The 26,786-nt window shown below is 36.4% G+C and overlaps 1 protein-coding gene and 1 pseudogene across 1 annotated transcript; one reads left to right on the top strand and one right to left on the bottom strand.

Annotated features, from left to right (window-relative positions):
- Positions 1 to 562: 562 nt before the first annotated feature.
- GLIPR1L2 (GLIPR1 like 2) lies at positions 563 to 26,786 on the bottom strand. Its single transcript, XM_037144725.2, has 6 exons — positions 26,531 to 26,786; positions 20,581 to 20,826; positions 18,495 to 18,598; positions 8,288 to 8,373; positions 1,001 to 1,027; positions 563 to 918 (listed from the first exon to the last, which is right to left on the bottom strand). Exons 1-6 carry the CDS (start codon positions 26,762 to 26,764, stop codon positions 563 to 565), a joined length of 1,053 nt encoding a protein of 350 aa, XP_037000620.2. The 5' UTR covers positions 26,765 to 26,786.
- Positions 11,984 to 13,175, top strand: LOC119048899 (RWD domain-containing protein 1-like; annotated as a pseudogene).

Genomic DNA, 26,786 nt, shown 5'->3' with positions numbered 1-26,786 from the left:
AATCGAAACATATAACTACAGAAATAATGATATTTGATGCATTGATAACAAATGGAAAATATCACCACTAAAACAGTAATGATAAAAACAACAAACCAAAGTTATTAAATGGCTGTCCTAAAATGGAATGGTCCTACATACCTCACACATAAATCTTAATGCTCCAGAAACTTATTAACCCACTTTAAAAATATTTAAAACACAAAGATAGAAAGATATCTAGAAATGGAAATTGTCTCCTTTATCAAGATAACATAGTAACATCTTAAGATTAATTAGCCTGTCGAACAGAAGTTTCAGTACTTCTATCACCGCATCTTTACCTGTTCTCAGTGCCCAAGAGCATGCTTTGCAATACTTACTATAAATACATGTTTTTTGTTTGTCTGCCAAATTTAAACTTGTTCAATAAGTATGAAAAAATAGAAAGGAATAAAGATATTGCAAGAGTGGTTTGTACATATTCTTTCTTATTAAAGGTCAGTGTTAATTTTTTGAAAAATTTTTTGGCCATTTTTTGTATACTTTTGTCCTTTGGTGGTGGTATACCTTACCCCTCATCTTAATCCTCATCTTCATCTTCATCTTCCCCCTCCTCCTCTTCCTTCTTTTCTTCTTCCTCTTCCCTTTCTTCTTCCTCTTTTTCTTCCTCCTCCTCCTCCTCTTCCTCCTCCTCCTTCTCTTCCTCCTCCTTTTCCTCTTCCTTTACCTCCAACATTTCTTCTTCTATTTCTGTTACTTCAGGAGTAAATACCATCTGTTCCTCCAATAATATATTTGGAAAACGATACTGTATTATCATAACAGTTGTGGCACATAGTATGAAACATAGTGTTCTCAAAATAAAAACAAATATGCAGAGTGTGTCACACACAAGTGGCCGGGGTACTTCCCATTTTGGATACCAAAATGGATAATCTGTAAACAAATAGGCAGTTGAAAGCAGGATTTTACATAAAGTAATTAAACCATTCAAGAAATAAAGGACAACAATACATACATTTGGCTTGGTCACGATCTGCATTGCCTAGAAAGAAAAAAAAAGTCCATAAGGAATTACATATTTTTTCTTTCACTAGAATGTAAGATAATCTTTCCAACAATAATGACATCATTCTCCTAGTTCTCAGGCATATGATGTCTATTATCTTTGATTTCTCCCCTGGTTTGCTAGAGAAGGCATAAGAGGATAGGAATGAGGAGATGTGAATTCTAGTACTAATTCTGTCTCTAAATCATTGTGTCACCTTATACAAATCACTTTGTGTCTGCCTTCTAAAGACTGTTCCAATTTTAGTTTTCTAGGATTCTATAACATCTCTCAGGATTCTGTTCATCTCTCTTTTTTCCCCTGATGATTATTCCAAATTGATCTTCTCAAACTACTCACTTTTCTCATTTAATCTTTATTTTAAGAAGGTTACAGTTCTTCATTTCCTACATGGCAAAGTTAACTCTAGCCAGGTATTCATCGTTTTTGCTATCTAGCCTAATGCTATCCTAATGTGTTTTAGGAAATACATTTTCTTTCCTTTGCCCACTTGGGCAGAGAAAGTCGGACAACCTTTCCTGGATTCCACTAGGGCAGAGAGTGAGAGGACAAATGAGTTCTCACACAGGCGGAGCGTAAGGGCAACATGGAGCTCTGTCCAGCAACAATAAAACCCTCAGAGGAAAATTTAGCAATCACTCTTCAGGCACTTTAGGGATGAACTGATCTTCTGATGGATCTTTGAGGTTATTTAGCCTTTGGTGCTTGATCGTATTTATTATTTTTTATGTAATGATGTGTACATTAGAGAGAGTTCCTTAAAAAATCTTTTGCCATGTAGTCTATATATATTCTCTACTTCATTCTGTGTATATGTACCTACTGATCACTTTGAATATGCGATAATGTGATTAGTATGTTCTTTTTTTGCAGATTACTTCATTTCTCCTCACTAATTTTTATTGATTAGTGATTTTAATTGATTATTCTTTTAGCTTTGCACTTGATTAAATATTTAAATACATTTAAACTTACATATCTAAATAATATATTTTGACCTCTGGCTCTAAAAGATGAGGAAATTTTTCTCTCCTCCCAAGTTTTTAAAAATTACACCATTTGTATATTGCAAAAATTTACTACATTTATATTTTGTTTTGTAATTATAAACTTCAGGGTTTTTTTTAGCATTTGTTTATAAATAAAGATTCAATGCTTATGGATAGTTCTTTCATTGTAGCTTTTTGCTTTTCTATTCATCTCTTCTTTTTGGTGAAAGTCATCCTCTAGGAGTTTCTTGAGGAAATGTTCATGAGAATTATACAGTACAAGTTCCTGCATGTTCCCATAATATGTGTCTATTTGCTTATACTTGAATAATAGGGTTGGCTGCATATAAATTCTTGGATGACACTTCTTGTATTAAGGAGATTGTGAGCATCACTCCACTGTCTCCTGGCACTGACTGTTATTGTAGAAAAGTTTGAGACCAGCCTAAATTTCCCCCTCTATTTACAGAAAGGTACTTAGTCCTGGTTCAGCTCCACAACAGAGAGTTGACTTGAATAATGGTGTTGGCAATTCACAATCCTGCATAAAGGATTGACATTCATGTCACCAGAATCCCAGAAGGAGAAGAGAAAGAGTATGGTGTTGAAAAAATATATATGAAGAAATAGCTCAAACTGGTAAGTATTATGCTGAATGATGTAAGCCAGGTGTTGAAAGACAAATACCATATGATCTCACCTTTAACAGGAAGCTAAATAACAAAACAAACAAGCAAGCAAAATACAACCAAAGACACTGAAATAGAGAACAAGGGGACAGTTACCAGAGGGGAGAAGGGAGGGCATTTCAGGGGAAAAAGGAGAAGGATTTACAGGAACTAGTATAAAGGACACATGGACAACAACTAAGGGGGGTGGAAATGGGAGGGAAGTGGGGAGCACTGGGGGGGGTGGGCTGGGATGGGAGTAAAAGACAGAAAACTGTACTTGAACAATAATTAAATTTAAAAAAATTAAAAAAAGAAATAACTGAAAGCTTCTGAAGTTTGAAAACAGATCAAGAAGTAAAGCTAAGACTGACTTATCAATTAGCATAATGCCCTCAAAGTCCATATTGTTTGCACAAGTGGCAAGATCTATTTATTTTTTACGGCTAAATAACATCTCATATTTTATACTACAATTTCTTTACCCATTTATCCATCAATAGACACTTAGTTTGTTTCCATACCTTGGCTATTGTAAATAATGCTGCAGTGAACATGGGGGTAGATATTATTTTGAGTTATTGTTTTAATTTTCTTTGGATAAATATGCACAAGTAGAACTGCTGGAGCATATGGTAGTTCCATTTATTTATATTTTTTTCGGGGATACATTCATTTATTTCTTTTTTTTGTAATTGTTGTTCAGTTACAGTTGTCCTGCCTTTTCCCCACTGCTCTCCCCTGCCTCGTCTCATCCCCCACTCCCACACAGGCAGTTCCCCCACCACTGTCTGTGCCCATGGCTTGGCTTGCCCCTTCTCCTTCTTTTCCCTGTTATTCCACTCCCCCTCCCCTATGGTTACTGTCAGCTTGTTCTTTATTTCCAAGTCTCTGGTTCTATTTTGCTCATTTGTTTGTTGATTAGATTCCACTTATAAGTGAGATCATATGTTATTTGTCTTTCACCGCCTAGCTTACTTCATAATGCTCTCCAGTTCCATTCATGCTGTTGCAAAGGGAAGGAGCTCCTTTCTTTCTGCTGCATAGAATTCCATTGTGTATTGTACCAGAGTTTTTGATTCGCTCATTTACTGATGGGCACTTAGGCTGTTTCCAGCACTGGGCTGTTGTAATACTGCTATGAACATTGGGGTGCACGGGTTCTTTTGAATTGGTGTTTCAGGATTTTTAGGTTATAATCCCAGCAGTGAAGTTGGCAGGTCAAAAGGCAGTTCCCTGTTTAGTTTTTTGAGGAAATTCCCTGCTGTTTTCCACCAACAGTGCACTAGTGGCTGCACCAGTCTGCAATTCCACCAACAGTGCACTACGGTTCCCTTTTCTCCACAACCTTGCCAGCACTTCTTGTTTGTTGATTTATCAATGATGGCCATTCTGCCATAAAATGATAGTTTTATTCTTTATACTATTTTTAAAAATTTCAATGCCTACCTTTCTTGCTGTACTGTAAGTTCAAATGGAGCAGGGAGTATGTCTCCCTCCTTACCATTCCCCTTCCCCCCTGCTCCCCCACCACTGCAGCGTACAAACGTCTGGCACAGTTACTACTAAATATATTGTTTTTGTCCTTCCTCCTCCCTACCCGCACCCACACCTTCCTCTGTCTCTCTCTCTGTATAACATTTACTTATCTAGTGTAGAATTTTTTAACAATATATTCTCTTTTAAAAATAATTTTATAATAAATTTTAATTGTTGTTTAAGTACAGTTTTCTGCCTTTAACTACCATCCCACCCCCCCAAGGCCTCCCCACCTCCCGCCCATTTCCACCCCCTTTGTTTTTGTCCATGTGTCCTTTACACTTGTTCCTGTAAACCCTTCCTCTTTTCCTTTGAAATTCCCTCCCCTCTGGTCACTGTCAGCCAGTGATTGTCTAAATAAAAATCTTGATTGGCACTTTAATGGGAAATTAAGAAAAGTATTGTTGGAATCTTTGAGGAAGATGCTACTTTAAAATAGAAATTCCTTAACCAAGCTTTTTGGCCCAGTGGTATTACCGTAGATATTTCTCCCTCTTCACTTTCAACCCCTGGGAATCTGGTTGCTCTCCTGCCAGCCCTCGGACACCTCTCTCAGGCCCTGGCTGATCTCCGTGCCGCAGGTTCAATGTGTGCACTAGAGCACCCTCTTGTCCCTGTTCCTCTCATTCCACTGTTTTCCCCATCCTTTTCCCATCCTTTTCATCCCCCCCCAGGATTTCATCGTTGGTATAATACTTTTGTCTACGTGCTGTAGCTGCATGAGGTCTTCCTTTTTTATGTTTTTAGTCTCATCGATATGCTAGTAATTTTAAAATACAGCCCTGATCTGTACCTTAAACTTAATAGCCTTATCTCCACAGATGTTTATCTCCACAGGTATTTAAAGCTAATAATGATCAAAACTGAACTCATTATTTTCCAAAGCTTCCTCTTTTCATAGATTTCATATCTCAATAAATTGCACCATTAGCCACCCAAACCCCAAACCTAGTATTTATATTAAACTCTCTTTTTCTGGTCATATCAGATTAGACTCTAAGACTTGCTAATTTTGCTCCATGAATATTAGTCAAATTTGTCTCATTATCTCTAAATTCTTACAAATATTCCAATATGAGCCTAATCTCTCCTCTGGGCTATAACAAAAAACCTTCACAGTAATTTGATTTACTTAGATTTTGCAATTTTTAAGAAGTTTTTTAAAATGTAAAAGACTCCCTAAATCTCAAATGTTTCAATCAGTAAAAATAACTTTTAAATTCAGTACAAATAACTTATATTCTGAAATATCTTAATCCAAGTTGCCAATCTGATACCTCATCATCTCATAGTATTAAGTATTTCCTAAGGATATTTTTTATATAACCATAATAGAGCCATCAAAATCAGAAATCAACACTGTTACATTACTACCATCTAATGTTTAGGTCTTGTTCAATTTTTTCCGGCTGTGCTAATTGTGTCCTTGACAGCAAGAGCATCATGTTCAGAATTACACATTACATTTAGTTTTGATGGTCTCTTTAGTTTCTTTGGTCTGGGACCATTCTTCATCCTTTATTTGGCATTCATAATCTTAAAAATTTTGAAGAAAGTAGGACAGTTATGCTGTAGACAAATCCTCAATTTTTAAAACAGATGAGCAATTGAGGTGTGTTAGATGCTCCCTTATGATTCGATTAGGTTATGGGTGTTTGGCAGGAACAACGCAGAAGTGATGCCGTGCTCTTCTCGTTGCATCCTACCAGGTGGCACGCAGTTTGGAAATGTTCTCTTACTGACGATGTTCACGCTGATCGTTTGATCAGGGCGGTCTCTGCCAGGCTCCTCCACTGTGAAGTCGCTCTTATCCCTTTAGGAGTTCAGCGTTTTTATGGGCAGTTACTTTGGAGCTGTGTAAATACACTGTTCCTCACCAAACTTAACTCATTCATTTATATCAGTAGGAATCATAGTTTCTCCTGGTTTATTCAATGGTTATAATTGATTACTACTATCATTGTTTTCATGCTCAAATTGTCCCAGATTTGACCAGTGAGAACTCTTTTAAGACGGCTTCTGTGGCCTTCCGTGTCTCTTTTGTTGCATGTCCCCATCACTCTCTGAGCACTTTCTTGCTTTCAGGTCTAAAGAGATATTCTAGGTTTACCTTACATTTCTCCTGACCTAACCCTGGAATCCAACCTCCCTCCAATGAGCTCCAGTTCTTTTGAGCACACACTGAAACTGAGAAACCAAGGTCTGTGTGCTAGCTGCGCTCACTGATTGGAGGTGTGAGGGGGCTAGTGCTTTAAAGCCATCTCAAAGCAAGGGATATTTCCATTTCGTTTACTCACATTTATTGAAATCCTTAAGTTCTAATATCTCTAATTCCAATCCATCAGGAGATTCATGCTAATTTTCTTCCTTTACATATTTGTACTCCATTTTCCAGACAGTGAAAAAACTGGCTCCCACTCTCCTTAATGTGCTTACTTACTTGCTCAATCCCCTGGTATGCTCCCAGTCTCCCACCACTGCCTGCTCTCTACCCCTACCTGGATGCCCTCCCATCCTGCTCAGGCTTTGACACTCCACACCAGGCTGGAAGAGTTGCCAGATTTATCAAATGAAAATACAGACACCTAGCTAAATTTGAATTCCAGAAAACAACAAAAATTTTTTTTAGGAATATATTTATACTAAAAGTATTTTTCATTGATCTGAAATTCAAATTTAACTGGGCATCCTGTATTTAATCTGGCAACCCATAATCTGACCCTTCACTTGGACCCGCTTCTGCCCAGATCAGCTCTGAAACCCAGCTTCGAACTCCTCCGATGTACGAATTCGTTCCTCACCCCGCCCAGCTCTCTGATACCAGGCCGCCCACTCCTGTTAAAGCCCTCCTTGGCTTGGGCTCTGACATCTCATGCAAAGTTGCTCCTGAACATGGATGCCCTTTTGCCTGTTTAGGTTTTAATATCTCTTGCCAGGCCACCTTTCTGTGAATTTTCTCTTTATTCTGCTTGAGCTCCAACAACCAGTGCCAGACCATCCCGCTAGATGCCTTCCTTACCTGTTTGGATTCTGATACCCCATGCCAAGCTTCTCCCTCCCACCCCCTGTGGATGCTGTCCTCCCCTTGCTTGGGCTCAGATACCACCTACTGACCATCTCTGCATGAACATTCCTTCATCGTGATATGTCTCTGATACACCAAGCCTGACGTCATGCAGGGTCACTGATTCACTCCATGAGGGCTCTGACTTCCCATACAAGACCATCTTCCAATGAAGACACCATCCTCATCCTGCTCAGGCTGTCTCCCTGCGTCCACTGCACCATGTAGAGATGCCCTGTCACCCTGCTTAGGCTCCAACCCGCCACATCTGGCTGCCCTCTGTGGATGCTTACCTCATTCTGGCCTACCTGATGGCCTTAGGACTGAACGTTTCAGGAAGAGAAAGAAAAGGCGAAGAGGAAGAGCAATACTTTGCACTTTGATTCAAGTAAACCAAGGGCAGAAATGTTAGAGTGGACTCACCCCAGAAGTGACATTAGGAAAAAATTGTCCACTGGTTTCTTTAACACAAAGCATAATATGCCCTTTACAGTCCTCTGAGTATCATACATTCCAGGTAATTATACTTTTGGATTCTATGCTCTTATGTTTGGAAACACTAAAAAGAATTAAATCAAACATATTTTCTACTTTTATCTTTTGACTATTCAGGGAGAAAACTATTGAACATTTGCTACTTTACTTCTCTTTATAAATATCTTGCAATATCTTATTGCTGTTTTCAAACAAGCTGCTATTTCAGGACTTGACTGTGAAGCCTTTTCGGGGTATAGCTATTAGTTTTCATTTCTTCTTTCAGACACTCTGGTATGACCTTAGGGGCAGGCATAGAGGTAGGAAAGGGCAGAAAAGGCTTTGTGACTTAGAAAGCTCTAAAGATGGCACTGTCTCAAACCTCTTTAATATGATGTTATTCTGGTCAAAGGAACAAAAATTAGTGTTCGACACTTCACTTTTCTCATCACCCTATGCACTATGGGTTGTGTTCATGTTAAAGATATTTTCTTTGTCTTACTGCATAGAAAATCTGTGCATCTGTCCTCTATGTTACACTGTGTGCAAACTTGTCCCGATTTATAAGGCCTTCTTGTCCGAGTTGCTCTACAGAAAAAGCAGAAAACATTTAGTTAGAAAAAGTCTCAAATTGTATGTTATTTAAATAATATGGTTATCATTCTTTGTTAGGCTATCAAGGTAATTTAATTAAGAATAAGGGCTCAAAAAAGTACTTAAATTGGAGATGCAATCTTCCCTGCTTTTTTTCCCCACTGAGAAGTGTCGTCTTAAACTAATTTCCATATCCTTAAAACAAAATAGTTTAACTTAAATATGATTGGGTTTTAAAGCATCTTTCATCTTAGTTTGTAGCAAAGTTTTCCTTTAAAAATGGATGTTACAGAATGTTTTGTAATTAACTACTTTCTGGTTAGCACAAATGTATAAAAAAATTCTAAAGAAGCAATATATTAATTTTCTGAAGAGTATGCAATATCTTGAAATATTTATTGTCCCAAAGACCTGGTTGCATTGCTTACTTTGAGGTCTACATAAGAAATACATAAATATACAAACAAGCAAATAAATATAAATGGAATTTTACAAAGTTGTTTTAACCATTGTATAGAACAGAGGGGGGAAGTGAGACATTACTCTGTCAATTGCCCAAAGCTAAGAAAGGAAAAGAGGCCCAAAAGTAGATATGATTTGGGAAGCTTATATAAAAGACCTAGGATAAGAAAGAAGAAGTAGTTAGGGAAAAATATTTTTGAGTGAGGGGAGGGTCATTAATATTGGTCATTTAAACAGGATTGCTTATTTCCTATATTGCATTGGAAGCTATAAAAACAAACATTAGGTCTGTAAGTCTCCAGAATTTTCCTGAAACTCTTATCTGGTTCTACCTTCAGCATATTGCCACCTACCCAACAAGTGTCCAGGCCCTGGACAGGACGCGTCACCTGGCTGCCTAATGGATAATATACTCACATCCAACCCAAAGTCCATTGGAAAGCCATTATTCAAATTTTATAATAGAACTCTTCTGTTTCAGAAGGAGAAACTTGCTTACACTATACCCATTCCTGCCACTACTTTGTTCATGAAGGAGGTAATTCACTGCCATGGATTGACAACCTAGCAATTATAATTTATAAGCAGATTTTTCTCAAAGTTTCCACGTACAGACTCACTTATTTTGTACATAGTCCATAGGACAATGGCAAGAGAAGGTCAACAGATGTTGATCTTTCCATGTCACAGTTACAGAATAGTTACACCACGCAAACAATAACCACTTTCACTACTTCTGTATATCATTGAGATATACCACAGTGCTGGTTTCTCGTTCACATCTGGACACCTACAGGTTTCCCAAACAGATTCTAATAATCTATCCCAGTAGGCTAGAGAAAAATACAATGCAATAAGCAGCAAAAAAAGATTATATTTTAGAGAGCCTGTCTGACTCTCCTTCTGATACATTTAATATATTTGTCTTTGCCAAAACTTTATGATTGCTTCCTAGATTTATTCAAGGTCAAGGAAAGCATGAACCCTTCTGTTTTACTCCTCAAATTATTCCTTTATGTGCAAAGCTATGTGACTTTGTGTCACTTTGGGTAAAATTCAGTTGGTCACATCACATCTCTGCCTCTTCAACATCTTGGAACTAAATGGCTAGGGACCACGGTTAAACATTGACAAAGCTCCTTCGAGGCTGATATTATTTTGCTGTACCATCCTCTAATCCTCCCCAAGACACCATCTTCTTTCTGATCATGTGTTCTTACTCATTTTGGTGCCTGGCTCACAATTTCCCTTTCAGTCAAAGTTTTGCCATTGTCTTAGAATTTGGGACCTAGGTGATTACATTGCTTACAGGTGATTGGTCCAATAACCTGATCTCTCTGTTACTGGATGTCTTCACCATCACAAAACTTCCAAATACTCTGTAATTTTTGTATTTGTAGCTACACTCTGGACCTTGTTATCCCCTAAATTGCTCCACCTCTGAACTCAGAAAAACCAAACATTATTCTTACTGAATGGAGCTTTCCATCCTTCCCGGTTGCTCACTTACTTATCCATTAATTTTACTGGTACTGCAAGTCTATTTTCTCCCAATCCACCCTGTTGTCTCTTCTCTGTCTGGATTAGGTCTTGACACATTGTAATGTTTGCATATTTGGCTGAAAACCTGAAACCCTCCTGCACTATATTTCCTTTATATCCACCTAATCGAACCCCAGGGTTGGAAAACATGAGGTCATTTCACTGTCTGAATGTTCCATGTCTGCTTCAGGGCGCTGAGGGCTGCTGGAGAAAAATCATTAAACTAGGTAAAGAATCTTTCTACAGTTAGTTCCTTAGTCAGATTTCTCTCTCATTTTCCATAACTATTTCAAATCCTCGCAATCATCAGAACTCCAGCGTCACCATCTTCCCCTTTATTCTCAGAACATTATCTGTCTTACTTCACAGAGAAACATAATGGCCCTTGGATTGGAACTTGAGAAAATTTTTGTCACTAATATGACAAATATTTCCACCCCATCTTTCCTTCTTTTCTGATAAAACTGAAGAACTTCTTCTTTCTAAGGTTAATCTCTTTATACCTTTATTATTGGTAAAGAATTGTTTTTATTCTATACTAGATACTTCATGCCAATACTTAAATATACTCACATTCCCATTTTAAAAACAACACAAAATAAAAGCAACGACAAACAGTCTTTGATTCGTTCCAACCTGGATCACTTCCCTCTCCCCCACACCAGTGGCTCTTCCTATGTGTATCAATGAACTGCTCTTTAAACCTGATATTTTTAAATCTTTACTTTGTATGACCTCTTAGAACTTGAAATGTTAGACAAACCTTCCTTCTGAAAATAGTTTTCCCACGCCTACTATGAGATGCTCTTCTCATTTTTTTCTTCAATCTGTCTGGCTATTCTTCTTAAGTGGCCCCCGCCATGTATCTTCCTCTAACTGCCCTTAACTGTTGGCACGATAGTCCAGAGACCCTCCTCCCTTCACTGTGCGCCCTCACAGACAGTCCATCTACTCCCATGATTTCAATTGCCACTGGCACTCCAAATATTTGTTCTATGTTATGCCTCACTTGCAAGCTTCTCATCCATGTAAACACCTGCTGACTAAACATCTCAAAGTGAGTATTTCACAGCCAACTCAAATTCATTATGTCCCAAATGGAACTCAATTGTTTTCCCTCCCAAAAGGTTTAGTGTTCCTCATTGCAGTTAATGGCAATGCTATTTATGACTGTCATAAATCTGAGAATCTTCCTTGACTATTTCTTGTCTCTCATTACTTCATACAATGATGTGCAAATCCTGTTATTTATACCTTCTAAAATGTGTTAAATACATCTCCAATATCATTCCAGATATACTTTGTTGCTATAAAAGTAAATAAATAAGTAACAGTAATACATGTATAATATTTGTAAATATATGGTAGATGGAGGAAGCAGAAAGGGGCAACCTTAAATAGGAAAAAATGCCCTGACTAGTGTGGCTCAGTGGATTGTCACCCTGTGAACCAAAGGGTCACTGATTGGATTCCCAGTTACAGCACATGCCTGGGTTGCCGGACAGGTCGGGTTACCAGTAGGTGGCGCGCAAGGGGCAACCACACACTGACATTTCTTTCCCTCTCTCTCTCCCTTCACCTCTGTCTAAAATAAATAAAATCTTTTTAAAAAGAAAGGAAAAATGTCTCCATCTTACTCTTTTGTCTCCCAGAGATAACTTCTTTAACAGCTTCTATGATTTCTTCCAGGAAAAAAGTTTTTTCACAAAAATTCTTAGCATTTCTATATTTGTGATAGAGACCGCTAGTTGTAAATTTAAGAATCTCTTGAAATACTGAAATAAATATAGGTTAGCTCGGCATGTAAATGGCAAGCTGTATTTCCCACATTGTATTTCCCAACTTCTCTTGTATCTTAGATGTGGCATATGAGCAGTTTTCTATCTAATGTAACAGAAGTAGCAGTGATGTGCACCCCTTCCCACCTGGTGCTTTAAGAGATGGTCAAGCTGCCAACATGTTTCTCTCCCCTTACTATAAGCTAGCTCATATCACTAGGAGCTGGAGGCACTGGAGTCTATCTACCCCGACTTCTCTACAGTATTATCATACTCCCAGCTTCACCATTACTGTGACAGCGGGGGCTGGAGAAAATGATAAAACTGTCCACACAACCCTCAGCTTTACATACAGTGAAAAATGCCCAGATAAAGCCCCCTCTATGAAATATTCCCCCAGGAAAATCTAGAAAATAATAATGTCTCAGGCATTTTAAAATTAATAGTGTTACAGGAAGAAGAAAACCTTGGTATAGTGATGATCTTCAATGGCAGCAGTGCAAGAAAAATTAAATGAAATAGTGGATCAAATAGAAACTAGGAGATAAGGAAAATAAACAAAAAGAAGCAAAATAAGCTGAAAAGCCATTATTTCACAACATTCCTGTTACTATTGAGAATTTCTTAAGTTGTAAAAAGCCAAGTTTGATGCAGAACTCTTGGACATTAAAAGAAATGAATGAAAGAAGAACAAGCAGGAAAAAAATAAACTAAGTGGGAAACAGCTATTTGAAATATTATAGATCGTTATTTTGACACATCTGATAGCCAGTTCTTGGAGATCCTGGAAACAAAGTGGAGGTAAGTGAGTCTTTGTTCCAGGAAATGAATGACTTGGAACTGGAGGATGATGCAGACGATCCTGCTGACCCAGCAAGTGCCTTCACCAATAATAGACTATCCCAGTCTGCAGGGGCACTTGACTGCCATAGTATCTGTGGCTACCCTGAGAGGATGTTGATTTTTCTTTTTCCTTTTCCTAAGAAAAAACAATTCAGGAGAATATTTTTTTGATAGCTCTCATCATGGAATTTAATAAACTGACTTTAAAATGTCAAAAAAAGAAGATAAGGGGAAATCCAAAACAATTCTGATAAGAATACTTGGAAGCCAAGTAAAAAACATAAGGCAAGATGCACAAGCTGGTAAATTGTATGAGATGCTCCCAGGATGATGAAGAAAACGAGGAAGAAATGACAATTCCATTTAGTAAGATGTGCAGATGATGTTTTATTGAGTTGTACGCTGGAAAACTCTATGGTTTTGTGAACCAATGTCACATCAGGGAATTAAATTAAACAAGAAAACAGAACATATAAGAGGTGGGGAAGAAATGAAAGAGCAAGTTCTATCTAGAATAAGGCAGGAGAGAATTATAAGAAGAGAGAATGTAGAGAAATTCTTAATAGTGAAATTTTTCTTCCTTCCTTTAATTGGGCTCTTGAGGGTTTAATGTATTTTATTGATCTTTCAAAAGATTTTATAGATTTATTTACCCTTTCTCATTCTTTTTGTTTTTTATGTCATTATTTTGAGACATTTCATTTTTGAAGTATTTTAAGGGGGAGGGGCTGTTCTATGTTGCTGTTTCTATAAAGATATGCAGTAGTCCTTTATCTTTAACCCTACTTAGTATTGAGAATATTTGCAATTATATATTTTCTCAGATTACAGCTGTTGCTGGACCTTAGGATCCCATATGATAGAGCCTCTTCCTTTTTGCTTTCTATGCATTATATTTTAGTTCAGTTCAATAAAAATTTTACTTCATTTTTAATTAAACACTTAATATTTGATACATAGTCATGACAGGAAATTCAAAGGCATCAAGGAGAAAGTAATGTTTCCATCCCAGTCTTTCAGCTACCCTCCCCAATATTTTATTCTAAAAGATTCATTCTGTGTATATACAAGAGTATGTCAGTCTCTCTGCGTGTATCTTCATGATTCAAATAGGAGCCCATTATACTTCCTGTGGTGTTAATTATTTTACTTAATGATATGACTGGAAGTGTCCAGATTCTTTTTAAGATTTTCAGTGTTTTTTAATAGATGTGCAAAGGATTATTTAAGTAATTTTCTTCCTTTATGGGCATTCGGGCTATTATTTTTATTACAGCCATAATTATCCAGGTAGACATAATTCCCACGTGAGTTAGTACCTATAGATATTTGGATTGGTAGCCATGGTATTACTGGGTCAAGATCATATCTACCTTTATTTGGATAGATATTACTAAATATGTATTCACCATGGTCACAACATTTTGATTACAAAATTATTTTTATATCAACATATGAAAGAGACTATTTTTCAACTCCCTTGCTAACATATTTTCAAACATTTTGCTATTTATTGCTTTGAGTTCAGTATATTTTTAAGTTTAATCTCCTTTTTTACATGAGTTTAGGTATCTTTTTATATATTTCAGAACATTTGGACTTCATTTTTTGGGAATTGACTGTTCCTATACATTTACTATTTTTCTCTTAAGTTGTTGGACTTTTTCTTTCAATTGTCAATATTTTATATAAGAAAATTAGCTCTTTCATGTTATGTCAATCACCAGTATTTTTCACTTTGATGTTTAACTTTTGACTTTATATATACCGTCATGAAAAAAGTATACTTTATATATACTTTTTTTTGCCAAATAGTTTTTTATTATAGAAAAAAATCCATACTTTTTTTATGGTTTGAGATTTGTGTCATGCTTTTACAAGCCTTCCAAAAATATTATTGGGCTGACCAAAAAGTCTTTTTAGTTTTTTCATAAGATGGCTCTAGCAGTGCTTAGCCGTCTTTAACTTCATTTGAAAAATTTTGTTAGATTGTATTGTGATAGCCATCATACCAGCATGCATTTAAAAAACACTTATCAAAATTGGTGGATTTTTGTGTAGCCATTTTAATATTGGAAGATGGAAGAAAATAAACAGCATTTTCAGAATATTATGCTTTATTATTTTGAGAGAGGTAAAAATGCAGCTGAAAGGCAGAAAAAGATGTGTGCGGTGTATGAAGAAGGTGCTGCGACTGATCGAAAGTGTCCAAAGTGGTTTTGCAACATTTCGTGCTGGACACTTCCTGCTGGAGGATGCTGCATGGCCAGGTGGACCAGCTGAAGCTGACAGCGATCAAATTGAGACATTAATTGAAAACATTCAACGCTATACCATTCGGGAGATAGCCACCATACTCAAGATACCCATATGAAGCACCGAAAATCATTAGCAGCAGCTTAGTTATGTCAGTTACTTTTGTGTTTGGGTTCCATATAAATTGAGTGAAAAAAGCCTTTTTGACTACATTTCTGAATGCAATTCTCTACTTAAACACAAGGGAAATATTTCATTTTAAAAACAAATTGTGATGGGTAATGAAAAGTGGATGCTTTACAATAATGTGGAATAAAAGAGATCGTGGGGCAAGTAAAATGAGCCACCATCAACCAACGGCCAGTTTTCATAAAAAAAAAAATAGGTGATGTGTATATGGTGGGATTGGAAGGGAGTCCTTCTGGAAAACCAAACAATTCGTTCCAATGGGTACTGCTCCTAATTAGACCACTCGAGTGAAAGCAGCACTCGACAAAAAGTGTCCAGAATTAATGAACATAATTTTCCATCTGGATAATGCAATACTCCATGTTTCTTTGATGACCAGGCAAATACTGTTCCAGTTTGGCTGGGAAGTTCTGATTCATCCACCACATTCACCAGACATTGTACCTTTTGGGTTTCTATTTATCTCAGTCTTTACAAATTTCTCTTAATGGAAAAAATTTCAATTCTCTGGAAGACTGCAAAAGGCACCTGGAATGGTTTTTTGCTTGAAAAGATAAAATGTTTTGGGAAGATGGAATTATGAAGTTGCCTCAAAGATGGCAGAACATGGTGGAACAAAATGGTGAATATGTTATATAATAAAGTTATTAGTGAAGATGAAAAACGTCTTTTATTTTTACTTAAAAACTGAATGAAACTTTTGGTCAACCCAATATTATCTCACATTTTCTTCTAGCAATTCTTTATTTTTTAACTTTTAAATATTTGATACACTTTACTTCTAAGTGTTATGAAAGTTGGTATAAGGATTAGTCTCTTGCCCTGGCTGGTGTGGCTCAGGGCATTGAGCACTGACCTGAGAATCAAAGGGTTGCCTGTTTGATTCCTGGTCAGGGCACTTGCCTGGGTTGCAGGCCAGGTCTCCAGTCCAGGGTGTGCAAAAGGCAACCACACACTGATGTTCCTCTCCCTCTCTTTCTCCCTCCCTTCCCTTCTCTGAAAATAAATAAATTAAAATCTTTTAAAAAAAAGAATTAATCTGTTGTTTAAAATAACCATAAAGAAGCTCACTCTCCTTCCTGGAAGCACATCTTCACCTCTCCCTTGCCCCTCTCCGTCCCCCACAGGCATGCATCTCCTAAACTCTGATGGGCCCCAGGAGACCGGCAGCCAGGGAGCAATAGGCAGCCACAGCTTGTCCCCAAGGCCTCATTCCTCTGACTTCTCAGCGAGCTGCACTAAAGCCCTCCTAGGCTCTCCTATTGCTTCTTCTATCCTAGGTCCTTCCTTGTTTCACTGTCCAGAGCCTTAATAAGCATTCTCAACAATAAATAAATAAATAAATAAATAAATAAATAAATGTAAAAAAAAGTAAAAATAACCATAAAGCCTGGACAAAGTATACAGGGAGAGAGCAAAAGTAAGTTTACAGTTGTGAGCGCGTGAAGCAGAGTTTTTCTTGCATTATTTCTTTATTAATTATTGTATTATTTATTTATTATTTGTATTACTGTTGTCTTCTTACTGTTGTTATTTCATATTTGTACTTATGATTTATCTTTTAGCTAATAATGGCTTATAATTTAACCTACTTTTGCCAACCCTTCCCTGTATTTAAAGTAACTGTTTTCAGGCATTGGGAAACAACCAATATAAGGTTATAATATTTGCAAACAAAAAATAACTCAATAGGAACCTCATGTTTATCTGGTTTTTCTCTCTGAGGGCATTCTCCAAACATAGCTAGAGAAACAAAATCTAAACAAAGAATGTCAGTTTTCTGGAAAAAGGACATATCTTCGTTTATCGATGTTAAGGTATCTGGTATTTAGAACAAGGATCCGAAAGAGGAAGAGCTGCAAAAAAGAGCTCCCAAAAGCCTATAAATTTTTTCCCATGGGTCCACGGTCAGTTCCTAAGCTGCACGTGTCAAGGCAAGATTCTGGCAGGACCTTGGACTTACTCAGAGGCTGAAGACCCGCACAGAGGTCTCAAAAAGTGCGTAGTGCTGAGGAGACAGAGTTGTGGTTGGGGCCCAGCCAAAATGGAGAGATGTCAGAGAACAGTGTGGGGCCTTACCAAGCAGAACATAAAAATCTAGAGAAAATGTATGTATTTGGTTCTACGAAACCTTAAAACTAACTTATGGCTAAAGAAATATCATAGACATAGCCAAAGAAAGAATAATATGCTGGGAAAATATATTTCTGGGATATGTGGCAGAGTCAGTCACCTTAATTTACAAAGAATTTATACAAATCAGTAAGAGAAACAACCCAGGAGAATAATGTGCAGAAGATATAAAGAGGTTATTTGCTGAAAAGAAAATGGTCATTAATTGTATGAAAAGCTAGTGTCCCACTCATAAGTGAAGTAATTGAGGTAAAAGCAAAAATAAATGGCCACTTTCCACTCATCCTTTTGAGAAGATGGAGAAGCTTAACTGACAAGCACATGTAAGCACAGTAAATGTCAGGGAACAGTAAATTGGTACAATCCTTCTGGAACTCAAATTTCATATGGATAGTTTGACTGGAAGACTTTAAAAGGACTCTTCCATCTCTGAGATATTACAGTTCCTTATATGTATGATATTAGCTCCCATTAATAATGCAATCTCCAAAAAAATAGTCAGTTAAAAGTGTCTTTCATATTACAAATTAGATGTACTCATGAAATAACTCATACAGCATACATTTTAACACATGTAACTTTATCTTTTTTTAACTTTTTTTATAATATGGGAGTAAACTATTTTGAAAAGTAATTTAAATTCAATGCTAATTAGGCTAAGTATTGTGAAATAATACTAAAGTTAAGATTCATTTAAGAAGTAATAGTTGGCTAATCAATACATAATATTAATATGCCCAAATTATAACTTATTGATTCATTATGGAATTGAAAATATTTCAGTATAACATTTTTAACATCCTTTATTTAATTCTTTTGTAGGACACAAAGACATCTTTGTGAAAGTTAGGAAAACAAAATAAAAATTGCCAATTTGTTTTTATATTCTTTTTAAAATGGAAAGTAACTTACCCTGGTGCATAGTTGCATATGAAAATTGCTGCATATCGAATACGTCCAATTCTTGAACATGGAGTAACAGCACAACCAATTTTGTAAGACTTGTCCCAAACAAGCTAAAATAAATTTTTCAAGGAAAACATGAAATTTAATTCTAAACATTTACTCTGCTATATTATAAACAATACTATATTCAATTCACATAGAACCTTTGACGACACAAATTGAAGAAATGTGAACTATTCTTCATCTGGGAGAGGTAGAGAATTATCATGGTTTTAGGGAAACATTTGTAACACCGTATTTAGAGTAACACTTTAAAAGATTCTGACAATCAGTATCCTTAGGTTAAAAGAGTTTGAGAAATGCTGATCCAGAATAATCGAGCCAAAGAAAGGCCCACCTGCTGAATCAGTTTGCATCTTCTCATTGGATCTGAGCTCTAGAGGAAGATGGAAAGAGAAAAGTTTTCTAAGAATAAAAGTTGTAAACAAAGGGGAGAAAAAGAGAGATATTAAGATTATACAAGGGAAGGAAAAGTGATAACAAGAGTAGAGAGGAATTGAATACTATTAGCACTTTTTTTTGTTGTTGAAGAAATTCCATTATAAAATAGAGTCTTAACCTTTCATTTAAAAGTGAATAAAGAGACTTGTTCTTATAAAAGGAAAAACAGGTCTTAAATTGGAGTAATGATATGAGGATAATTAAAGATATTCCAGAAATCGTCTGTATGACTTTAATATTTCTAATAGTCACAAGTGACAAAAAAGTACGTTTTGTTGTGTTCACCTCTGCGGGAGAGAGGGGAACCATTTCTGTTTTATTTTTATTTTTATTCCAAGACTCATAGGTTTTAAAAATGGGATTCTTAAAGAAATAGAGTGATGCATGAAAAGAATAGAGAATAGAATGTCTGCAACAGTTAAATTAGAGTTAAGTCAAATGCAGGAAACAAAAATGTCTAAGATCCTAGGATTAAGGAGTCCAAAATACACAGTAGTAGGTCAGGGAGCAGACTGTCAGTTTACAGAGAGTGTGAAGTGACATTAAGGAGACTAGTTTTGATATGAGTAAGGCAATGGAAAACCACTATAACTTTCCAGAATAACATTAAACAGATCAAACATTTTTGCAACATGATTCATTTGATATGAGTTCAACATGAAAAATTTCAAAGACGTAAAGTTGTACATAAAATATGATATTAGAGTCCATTGAGATAAAATAATATTTTAAATAAGGTGGGAAGTTCACCCTGATACAAATATTTATTGAAGACCTAACTAATGTCAGGTTGTTGTGTTGAGAATAATTATATAACAAGATCTTTGCTCTTAGTATAGAATCACATGTAGATGATTATTAAGCAATGTGATGTGTGAAATAACAAGTGTATGCATAGGAAATAACAAGTGGTTCAATATTTTTTTACTATAAAGTGTAAGGGTGCAGTATCAAGTGTAAGGGTAGATTGTTAGATATAAAGTAGGGAAATAATACTATTAATTTGCATTTAAATGTTTTAACCCATCAGTTATATTGTAATATATGTACTGATCTGTGCAAAAAACATGAAGTCTTTCACTTACAGTATGTTTAAAGCCAATCATTTAAAAATAAATTTTATTTTCCAGTTTCTTCCTTTTCCAGTGTTTATTACGTTAAAAAAAACCTTTCACTTTTGGTTATGAAGATTAGATTTCCTATATTCAAAAGAATGTTTTCATTGTAGGGGATAATGAGGGGAAAATGGGAAGGGTTTTCAGGAATATGTATAAAGGACACATGGACAAAACCATGATGGGGTGGGATCAGGGGAAGGAGGTGGGGAGGGCTGGGGTGGGGGGTAGTGGTGGGGGGAGATGGAGAAAACTGTACTTGAACAATAATAAAAAAAGAATGTTTTAATTGTATAGTTCACATAACAGATGAAATTATAGACCTTTTGAAGACCTAGGACTAATAAGAATTTGATTCTATTAGAAGTAATAATTTTACCATTTCAATTTACTTGTAAAACTGAAACAATCAATAAAAACTTACCAGTAAAGCAATTAAGAAATCCATTGAATTAATAATATAAAAATTAGGATACCTGTAGATAGTTAGAACAGTTACCGGAACAACTGCCATTTTCAAAATTGTACTTTTTCCTCTCTGCATACCAACTTCTGATAGCAATGCTTGCAGTAAATTTATTCTCAGGGCCGACCCACATGTTTTCACCAATGCCATTAAATGTAGGATGGACCATTTGTAGTTCTTCCAAATAAATGTTGTGTTCAAACACACACTTTTTCCCCCACGCTCTAGCGGTCCGTGACAAAGCTACATCCCACGTCTGAAAAAAAAAAGCAAAAAGTAAAGACAACAGAATAGTAGCAATAGGTGTTTCGGGTTTGTTTGCTCTACATTATTTTTCTGGAGTTCTTATAGTAGGATTTATGGAAAACAATCCTAGTTTTGTGCATATGGGTCTTATTTGTGGAATTTCTGTGAGGCAGTTTTTTAAAGATAATCATAAATGGCACAACTATTTCCTGAGACAAAGGATTATGCATATATTTGTCATTGAAAAGTCAGTGTGTTAGATGATACAAATGACTGTGATACTCTTGCATGTAGTCTGTTCAGAACTCTATAATACTGTATAATACTCATGTAGTCTCTTCAGAATGTATATTTTAATCTCGTGACTTGTATTCATAGTATAATAAAATATTCATCTAAGAACTATTTATTGAGCACTGATTTTATGCAAAATATTGTGTTGTGAGGAATATGAAGTATAAATTTAGTGCTCTAGCTGCTTACTGTAAGGTAATATTCTGAGATATTTTATATATGTGCATATATATTTACGCACACACACATATATGCACATACACATAATAGATGGTAGTTTATAATGTTGTAAAAGAGGAACATAAAGTTTTATAATGTTCCCAGAAACATGAGAAAATTTCATTAGATGCTGCTCCCTGGCCACTCTCTGGAAATATCCACTGATGTGTGCTTTTGTTATTATTTAGAGCCTCATTAAATTCATTGTTCAGGACAAGAACAAAAAGCACACACACAGAAAAATCAACAAAATAGTAGTAAAACCAAAATGCTAAGTATATATGTTACAGTATACCTAAAACTAATACTAAAGTTTCCTTAGGGTTTTTTCTGAGTTAATTTCATAGATTATACATATATGAGGGGGACTCAAGAAAATCCCTGGAATCTAGTCATAAAAAATTGTATATTTATTCTTACCTATTTAAACTTCAGTCAATTTCTAAGTACTTTACATTTGATGCAATACACCTATCGAGGTGTTTTTTCCACTGCTCCAGTTTTTTAACTTCTTGATTTTGATACCTTGTAGTGCTTCTACTGGTTTTTTGCCCCTACCTCTTCAATGTAGGCAAATCATTTCCCTTCGTGGACTTCTTTCATGGGGAAACAAAAAAAGTTGCTCAGGGCAAGACTGGGTGAATAGGGAGTGGGGGCATGAGGGGTCATGCTGTTTTTGGTCAGTGTAGTGTGGGCAGGTGCACTTGTAAACCACCCGTCATGAAATGGGCAAAGGTGTTGAAAGTCTCAAAAAAAATTCACTGAAGCCCGACACAGCCTGTCACAATGCTTACTGGTACACTAACACAGATGGGTCCCTAGAACACTTACCTAGGTGAGGAGCCAGTGTGACAAGGTGCCTGCCCTCCAGAAGATAATTTCGGTTTTTGGGGTCCCCCATCATATACAATATAGAAAGTATGGTATAGAAAATATACAGATCAGGCCTTTAGAATACTCTCCCCTACTACTCAGGTAAAGGTAATTGTTGTCTTAAAAAAATGGCTGTTTTAAATTTTTCTCCTTGCACTATTGACTGGAAACTTACAGTTTTCATGTACAGAGATTGTTCCATATTAGCACAACTAGCTCTACTTAACTTTTGCAATCTCTACATAGTATTCCATAGTATGGATAGCATATAATAAGTGTTATCATGACACTCCTAATGACCTTTTAGATTATGTCTCATTGGCAAACAATGTTCTATGAACCATTCTTTTACTGCCTTACTTTGCATATTAGTTATTCATCACATGCTCACTATGTACCAGTCACTATTCTGTTTTTATGCATCATTTCACCTGATGTCCAGAATAACCCTATGAGGTATGCATTATTATTATTTTTTGTTTCACAAAGAAAGTAACTAATATCAAACAAGTAGTTCACCTGTAGTCACTTATAGCCAATTGTGGAGCCTAAATTTAAACCCAGGAAGCCTAACTCTCAACTCCAACCATGTATGCATTTGACTTCATTGTTTTCTATGACAATATGTAAAATAACTTATATTTACAAATTTCTTTGCTCACCCTGAAATAAAATTACAATTGAAAACATTTCAATTACAAATAAAAAATATATAATTTTTTCAACTATATAACACAGTGTTTTCAACTATAGTTAATACCTTCTTACCAACCTCTTCCTATTTCTCCCACTCCCAGCTCCTGGAAACTTTCTTTTCTACTGTTTCTAAGAGTCAGGCTTTTAAAAACATTTTTGTTTTAGATTCTACATATAAGTGATACCATGTAGCTTTTGTCTTTGTCTGGCTTATTTAACTTGACATAATGATCTGAAGGTATATTCAGGTTGTTGTAAACGGCAGGATTTTTTTCCTGCCTGAATAATATTCATCGTATATATACACATCGTCTTTATCCATTGATGGATAAAGAACAATGATGGATGATGCTTAGATTGTTTCTCCATCTTGGCTATTGTAAGTAATACTTCAATGAACATGGCAGTAATCTCTCTGATATCCTGTTTTTAATTTTCCTTGGATATGCACCCAGAAGTTCAATTGCTGAATCATATGACAGTTCTGTTTTTAATTTGGAAGAACAGTCATGTTTTGTTTTGGGTGGAAATACTATGCTCAGAAACTGAGTTTGTTTTGTTAGTATTTAACACAGGTTCACTGTGGGAATTATAATAATTCCATAAGCCAACAGCATATACAATGTCTCTCAATAAGCCAGTAAAAAATAACATACTTTAAAGCAATGATAGCTTAATTACACTATTGTTCCAGGCAAGGGGAGATGATGGGAATAAAGTCCAAATTTACTTGAGGTGCACTTTTTATAAGTTGGTACTCAGGAGACACAGCTAAGCAACCCAGTGTCCAGCTGCCAGTGCAAAAATGAAAAAGTCATTTGCTGGTAGAGCGTGCAGCTTGGGTACAATGGCACTGGTGTTGACGGGCAAGCTGATCTTCGCGGGGCCACTGCTCAGCCTTGGCCACTGCTAGGAAAAGAGTAGCCTTTACTGCAGTCACAGCCAATGCCCCAAAGGTCTTCAAAGAGCTATTTATTTCAGCAAAGAGTGGCCTTGCTCAGGCTGAGACTCTATTATTTGTAGCCTAAATGCCCCCTTCCTAGTTGTTCTTTCAGATGTTATCGATAAGCTCCAACAGTGCACTTCATCAGCTTACCTCCTAAGTGCTTAGCAAAAAACAAATGAAGTGATGACATCCTGACACATCTTACCTCATCCTTATGTCAAAACAACTTTACTCTTAGAATAACTTCATTTTTGTTATGTACAAGTGGATTTGAAATAATATCAAACCAATACATGGCGTATTTTCCGTAGTGACTATACCAGTCTACATTGCTCCCAATAGTGCACTTTTTCTCCATAGAAATAGTTCCTTTTTCTCCATCTCCTCATCAAAATTTGCTATCGCTTGTCTTTTAGATGATGGCCATCCTAATACCTGTGAGGTGACATCTCATTGCAGTTTTGACCTGCAACTTTAAAAATGGAAATTCTGATACATGCTACAACATAGGTGAACCTTGAAAACCTTATTGCTAAGTGAAATAGGCCAGTCACAAAGAGAAACACTACATGATTCCTACATGAAGTACTTCAAGCAGTCAAATTCATAGAGACAAAAGGCAGAATGGTGGTAGCTGGGAACTGGGGGAAGGAGGGATTGGGGAGCTAGTGTCTAACGGGACAGAGCTGCACCTGGGGAAGAGGAAAATGTTCAGCAGATGAATGGCCGTGATGGTGGCACAGCAATGTAACTGTGCTTCCGCCACAGGACTCTACACTAAAAGGTGGTTAGAGGGGTAAACTTTATGTTATGCAGTTTACACCAATAATGAAGACTAGGTTTTTTAAGTTTAATAAGAAGGTAGAAAAAATACTAGAGGACAACAACAGCAGGAGGCTGAATTTGTGTTGCAAAATCTTTTTATATTTGGAAGGAGGTTATAGATGTTAATTAATGCTGGATTTTGTAAACTTATATGCATATTAAAATGTTAAGAATAACCAATAAAAATGAAAATAAATGTATGCTTTTTAAATCTCTCAAGGAAAGGTTTGAAGAGACCATACTGCTACAATAAATTATGCTATTTACAGTTAATATTACATCCTAGTGAAATCAATGGAAAAATACACACCCACTTTTAGAAAGAGCACAAGGGTATAGGTTTAGGTTGGGGCTTTAAATTGTTTCCAATATTCCTATTAAAATATTCATATATTAAGATATATATTGCAAGTGCACAAGTGTACTTGCTCTCTATACTTTTACCCTTTATATACTTTCTATATATTACTCTCTACTTTTCCTTATGTTTGAAGTGTAATATTTAGAGATTAGAGACACATAACTTATAAAATGTTGTACTATAAGCTATTGTGTGTTTATTAACTATCAGAAAGACTAATCTTCAAACTTAGAAAAAACAGAATTACTCATAAAGGGGGTTGTACAGAGCTTAAACTCTCAAATATCCCCAAATATTCTGATTAATTCAAAACATAAAAATTGGCTTGGAAATAACTATCTTCAGCAACAGTGCTAAATCCTAGTATATTTCTATTAGAAAATTTATAAACAGAAGTGGAAACACTGACAATACAAAAGACAAAGATAATGAACAAGACAGAACCAAAATATGATCAATCAAAATAGCATTTTAAAGTTAACATTAACATGAAGTACCATTTTATAATTTATCAGTTTACCAAATGATTGAAAAACCCATGCCACTGTGGATATGATAAAAACAGACCATTTATACACTGCTGGTATTTGCTTATTTCGGCACAATCCTTTAGACTAGCAGTCACTATGTGTCATATAAATTTAAAAAGACATTCTTTATTTGAGCCATTTTTGGAATTTGACCTTAGAAACTAATCCGGAAGGAGCAAAGACTCAGGTCTACAGAGATATCTTTGCAATATTGTTTATAATGTTCATTGGAAGCTCCTAATTGCCTGATAATAGTTATCTCAGTACATTTTGCAGTCATTTTTAATGACAATCACGAAGACTCGGTAGCAACACGGCAATAGTTGATGAGACGCTAAATAGAAACGGACAGGGGGCGGGGCGGGGGGTGAGGGGGACGGCAGAGGATGGGAAAGAAGCAAGAAGCTTTTCAGGGATGGCAAAATCTGGCTTGGACAAGGGTGCTGCAACCGAAGCCCTCCCTCGGGAGCACAGTTTAGAGTGGATACCAAAAAGCCAATAATCAGGGTAAGTAATATTTTTAAAAAGCAAAATTAATGTGAAAACAGCCATGATGAAAAAAAATAAAGTTAAAAAAAAGATCTTTTCACTTGTACCATCCTGAGATTGACTCATTTGCATTTCTAATTCAAGCCCAAAGGTCCTGTTTAAGTTCATACTGTCTTCACCAATGACATTTTTGCATTGAATATATATATATACCAGTAAATTTTGCACGTCTGGTGAGTGCCTCTACTCACCCCAGTCCCAGCCCGTGCAAAATCTTGGTAATAAGCGACTTAGAGAGACAGTGGTTTTTATTTCTCGAGTGGATAAACTCTACATATACATATTTTTAAACCCAAGCTAAAAGTGCCGTTGCCCGCGATCTTTAAGCCTCAGGGCAGAGGCCCGCACTTTGGGAGGCCCAGCGGGTGCGTCCGGACACCCGCGGTCCGAGAGGTTCGGGCAAACGGCCTCCGGGCCTCACCATGAAGCGCAAGTTAGCCCCTCGGGGCAGGGCGTTGCCTCGGAGCTCATTGTGCAGGTTCACGTACTCGTTGATGAAGCTCACGTCCTCCTCGTGCGGCAAAAAAGTCTCGCTCGGGCCAGAAGCCAGCAGTAGTAGCCAGAACTCACAGAGCCACAGCTTCAAATCGCCCCCTGGCGTCTTGGGCAGCGATCGGAGGTACCAGGCCGGTGCGAAGGAACTTGGAGCCTCCATGGTCCACCGGTCGCGGACAGGC

The sequence above is a fragment of the Artibeus jamaicensis genome, unplaced genomic scaffold (genome assembly GCF_021234435.1).
Source record: "Artibeus jamaicensis isolate MK-2021 breed Jamaican fruit bat unplaced genomic scaffold, CSHL_Jam_final contig_233, whole genome shotgun sequence".
NCBI classification, from domain to species: Eukaryota; Metazoa; Chordata; class Mammalia; order Chiroptera; family Phyllostomidae; genus Artibeus; species Artibeus jamaicensis.
This window is presented reverse-complemented; position numbering and strand designations above follow the sequence as displayed.

Excerpts from the sequence above, each read along its gene's own strand:
- GLIPR1L2 (XM_037144725.2), bottom strand. The coding sequence starts at position 26,764 with ATGGAGGCTCCAAGTTCCTTCGCACCGGCCTGGTACCTCCGATCGCTG. Across the intron at positions 18,599-20,580 it reads ACTGTTCTAACTATCTACAG|CTTGTTTGGGACAAGTCTTA; the intron begins GTATCCTAATTT and ends AATTTATTTTAG. Across the intron at positions 8,374-18,494 it reads ATATGCAACTATGCACCAGG|AGCAACTCGGACAAGAAGGC; the intron begins GTAAGTTACTTT and ends CTTTTTCTGTAG.